This window comes from Aptenodytes forsteri, unplaced genomic scaffold, assembly GCF_000699145.1.
Source record: "Aptenodytes forsteri isolate BGI_AS27 unplaced genomic scaffold, ASM69914v1 Scaffold23, whole genome shotgun sequence".
NCBI classification, from domain to species: domain Eukaryota; kingdom Metazoa; phylum Chordata; class Aves; order Sphenisciformes; family Spheniscidae; genus Aptenodytes; species Aptenodytes forsteri.
In genome coordinates, this window is record NW_008796043.1 from 2,536,394 (window position 1) to 2,540,575 (window position 4,182).

At 40.0% G+C, this 4,182-nt stretch overlaps 1 protein-coding gene across 1 annotated transcript in view; it reads right to left on the bottom strand.

Annotated features, from left to right (window-relative positions):
• Positions 1-3,359, bottom strand: part of RNF138 (ring finger protein 138) — an 8,369-nt gene extending 5,010 nt beyond the window's left edge. The window contains exons 1-2 of the mRNA XM_019473750.1: positions 3,200-3,359; positions 1,541-1,656 (exon numbers count right to left, since the gene is read on the bottom strand). Coding sequence (XP_019329295.1) covers positions 1,541-1,656; positions 3,200-3,241 — 158 coding nt within the window. The 5' untranslated portion in view covers positions 3,242-3,359. The remainder of the gene's footprint in view (positions 1-1,540; positions 1,657-3,199) is intronic.
• Between the last annotated feature and the right edge of the window lie 823 nt (positions 3,360-4,182).

A 4,182-nucleotide genomic window follows, 5' to 3' on the forward strand; every position in this document is an offset into this window, starting at 1 on the left:
CCCTGAGGAACACCGCTGGTGACCGGTCGCCAGCCAGATGTAGCCCCATTCACTACAACCCTTTGAGCCCTGCCCTTCAGCCAGTTCTTCATCCAGCGCCCCGTGAACACGCTCATCCCACAGACGGACAACTTGTCCAGAACGATGCTGTGAGGGACAGCATCAAAAGCCTTACTAAAATCCAGAAAAACTCCATCCACTGCCTTCCCTTCAGTCACTGGGTGGGTGACCTTATCGTAGAAGGATATCAAATTAGTTAAACAGGACTTTCCCTTTGTGAACCCATGTTGACTGTGCCTGATGACTGCATTATTCTTTAAATGCCTTTCAGTAGTACTCAGTATAATCTTCTCCGTCATTTTTCCGGGAACATTGCTGCAACTATTTCTAGTAACAGCTTAAAGTTCCGCTTTCAATATACTGATGGGTTGAAAACCAAACACAGAGAAGTTCAGTCTGCTAAAAATAGAAAATAGATGTCAAAAGAAAGTAAATAAAGGACAGGCTATATATAATAAAGCTCTATGAAATTAACATGTAAAAAAAGGTCTTCAAAAATAAGCAAAAATCCTCAACCAAACCAAACACATTAGTGAAAAGGTATGAAAAAGAAAGTTCTTTAGCTTTACTGCCTGAAAAACAAATGGTAAGTGGCATTTGTATTTTATGGTGTGTAACATACTGGAGTTCCTTACATGTTTCAGAAGAGATCAGTTGAAAATAAATTCAATCAGAAAGCAAAAGCTTGCACAGTAATGTTTTTAAACAGGATACCCACTAAAACAGACTTAGAAAAGGGGGGGGCAGGGAATAAAAAGAGAAGGAAACTTCCCTGGGGCTAAATATTATGAAATCTGTTACAAAGTAAGCTCGTCAAATGCTGTCAAGGCAATGAAAGTAAGCTACAAATACTATACACTTTTTAGGAAAGTCCCTAGAAGACATTCCAAACCATCACGTAGAAAACCCCACAAAACATACTTAGAAAGGGGGGGGGGCAGGGAATAAAAAGAGAAGGAAACTTCCCGGCTAAATATTATGAAATCTGTTACAAAGTAGTCTCGTCAAATGCTGTCAAGGCAATGAAAGTAAGCTACAAATACTATACACTTTTTAGGAAAGTCCCTAGAAGACATTCCAAACCATCACGTAGAAAGGTTTTCTTCTGTTTGCTAAGAGTAAAGAAAAAGACCTGGGAACACAGTCGTTTTTGAAGCACAAAAACTTCCCTGGGGCTAAATATTATGAAATCTGTTACAAAGTAAGCTCGTCAAATGCTGTCAAGGCAATGAAAGTAAGCTACAAATACTATACACTTTTTAGGAAAGTCCCTAGAAGACATTCCAAACCATCACGTAGAAAGGTTTTCTTCTGTTTGCTAAGAGTAAAGAAAAAGACCTGGGAACACAGTCGTTTTTGAAGCACAAAAATATGGACAATAATTATTGCAAAAAGAAGGCATGCCCTGGAAAAAAAAAACTTTCCTTGGGGGGTGGGGGAAGAAGATGATGCATTGTTATACATAAAACACCCTGATTACCTGTTCCCTGTTGAATCTTGGGAAATCTGTAAGTTTGGAATAATAGAAGAAACACCATATTCATCCTGATACTTCTTACACGTTTTATAATGCTGTCTCATCCACGAAAATCTAACCTGTAAATGAAATGCCAAATTATTGAAATTATACTAAACAATCCAGGGATAGAAGGAAGAGATAATTCTGCCAACAGAAAGCAATGCATGCAGGAATTATTTAGACATCATATGCAGCAGAAACCAGAACTTGTGTCTCCCCTCTCAGCATGAACACCTCCTTCCCCAACAGGAGATCTTCGATTCCTTTTTTCATAGAGCCTCTGTCACTCTGTGAGTCTGGAGAACATTCCCACTCCCCAAACCCCCAACAGCCAAGCAACTGAGAGAGCTCTCTCAGGGGTGAAAGATGCGAGTAAACTCCATTTAACTGAAATAAAGTCACAGGAACTACATCTCCCACATCCAGGATCAATAACTGATGAGCTACGACAGAGAGGGGCCATGAGGATGGGATAAGCACCACTGCTCCTTCAGTCTTCTCTGGCCTGCTGTTACCTTGTGCAGAGCAAAATCTTTTTGCATTAAGTGTGTTCTGAGAATACATAACTTTTCTCTTTGAGATAAATAAAAAAAGGGTGAAAAAAAAAAAGGTGAATGAACACTAACTTAAGGCTGCCTATCCAGCTTAAATGCAAGGTAAGATGATGAGTTGCTTAGATTTGTCAGAAAACAGCTGTGCTGGACATGCTCTAAATCAGAATTTTGGGTCCAACAGCACTGTCAGAAAGTGCTTACGGGTTTAGAAGCTGAACAAGATCACATCTTGTGCGTCTGTGCCTAAATTCCATTAAACTTCTTCTGGGGATCTGTTTGGTTCTTCCTTCCAGTTTACCAACTTGTTACTGTTTCTTTCTCCTAGCTTTTCATCCTAATGAATCATGTGGAACAAAGCAAGCAGCTCAGCTTTCCACTAGTGCTAATCTTCACATTGGCAGAACTAAGTCCCAAGCGAAACAAAACAAACATGGAGACAACTGCCTGGATTTGATGCAATTCGACGTAATCAAAATGTGTGGCTGAAATCCTGCATCGATTTATATCAGAAGAGAGATTACTCTTGATTTCAATGCGGGTCAAGATTTCACCCAATGTTCTGAAAATAATGACCCCTTTACGGAGGGAACGAAGGGAACATAAACAGACTGATGGGGCAGGGGGAAATTACATATGATTGTATATACACTGAGAGTAATCAACCTGTATTTTTTGGTTTTAAATTAAATTTTACAGTAGCTCTAAGCACTTTCATTTCCATGGTGAAAGTTTCTGAGGTTTTCCATATACCTGCAACTTCCATTTTCATTTGTCTAACTTTTCTTTTGCCAATTTTATAGCTATATCCAGTTTTCGCATTGTTTCGGGGAAAAAACTGGTACTCCACTTAAAAAGTCCTTATAGACAATACAAGATCCTCTTTCAGTTTACACCTGTTAGGCATACCTAGCAGGCACTGCATGCCTAGTACATGTACAGGCCATACAAAGCTAAGTTCAAACTGCTACAGGCTCTTTAATTCCAAGACAAGAACAACACACAGTAAAAGTGTGTCTGGTCAAAAATAAGAAAAATTTATCCAACTTTTTGTAAAGTTTTACTCTACCTGCTTCTCACAGCATCTACAGCCCCCAGAAGCTTTCTTCATACTGTTCTCAACATCTAGAGCCCTTTTGGGATATGTTCTTTCTTTTTTAGTCACGCTCCCCCGGCAGAGAGGACAATGTGTTCCACTTTCTCTGATAGCTGTCAAGAAGCACTTCCTGCAAAACCTAAATTAAAAAGTTACCACAAACACAGGTTAGCAAAGTGAAGAGAGTTAGATACTTTGTCCTTGAAGAGAGCTGGCGATTATTAGGAAAAAGATACACACATTAGAGTAATAGTCTACTGAATACAAATCTTTATAAATATAAGCAAGATTAAATAATAGTGCTTACAAAGAAGCATACGGAAATTAGGGGAACCTGGCGATGCACTTTAGGTAAAGATCTTACTATTTACTGACTAGTATTCCTGAGCTGTACACCAGATTGATCATTAATGAGATATTAAATGGTGCAGCAGGCACATGATACTGGAAAATCTTATCGGAGTAACTCCTGTTTATTGTCCTTAAGCGGAGCCAAAAATACTGCAAAGCTTCATTTAGCATGCGTTTCCAAAGATTTCAGTTCATCAGCTTTTGCAGTTCTCCTCTCACTTTCTTTTCCTCGTGTATCAACTGCCAAAGCTATTTTGCTTTTCTGCAAAGTAGCACCTTGTAATTAAACGTTCCTCTGAAAAATGCATACTCTTCCACTATGAAGAGATGAACTGAAAAGAGAGAACAACTATGCTATGGTCCTCGTTTGAAAACGAACAGGAAACTATAAAGTTAAAAACGCGAGTTAGGTTAGATGTGCAAGACGTTTTCATCGGCTGTGAAACTCGGCCACCACCGACCAGACAACCGGGGACTTGCTTCGAGTGGTGCCTTTCCTAACTGACCGGTCCTCATTCGCTACAAAAGAAAGAGGCGAGGGCAGGCGGGGGCGGCACTTCGCATGCAAGCCTTAACGCCAGCTCTCAGCGGCGGCGTGCCCCGGG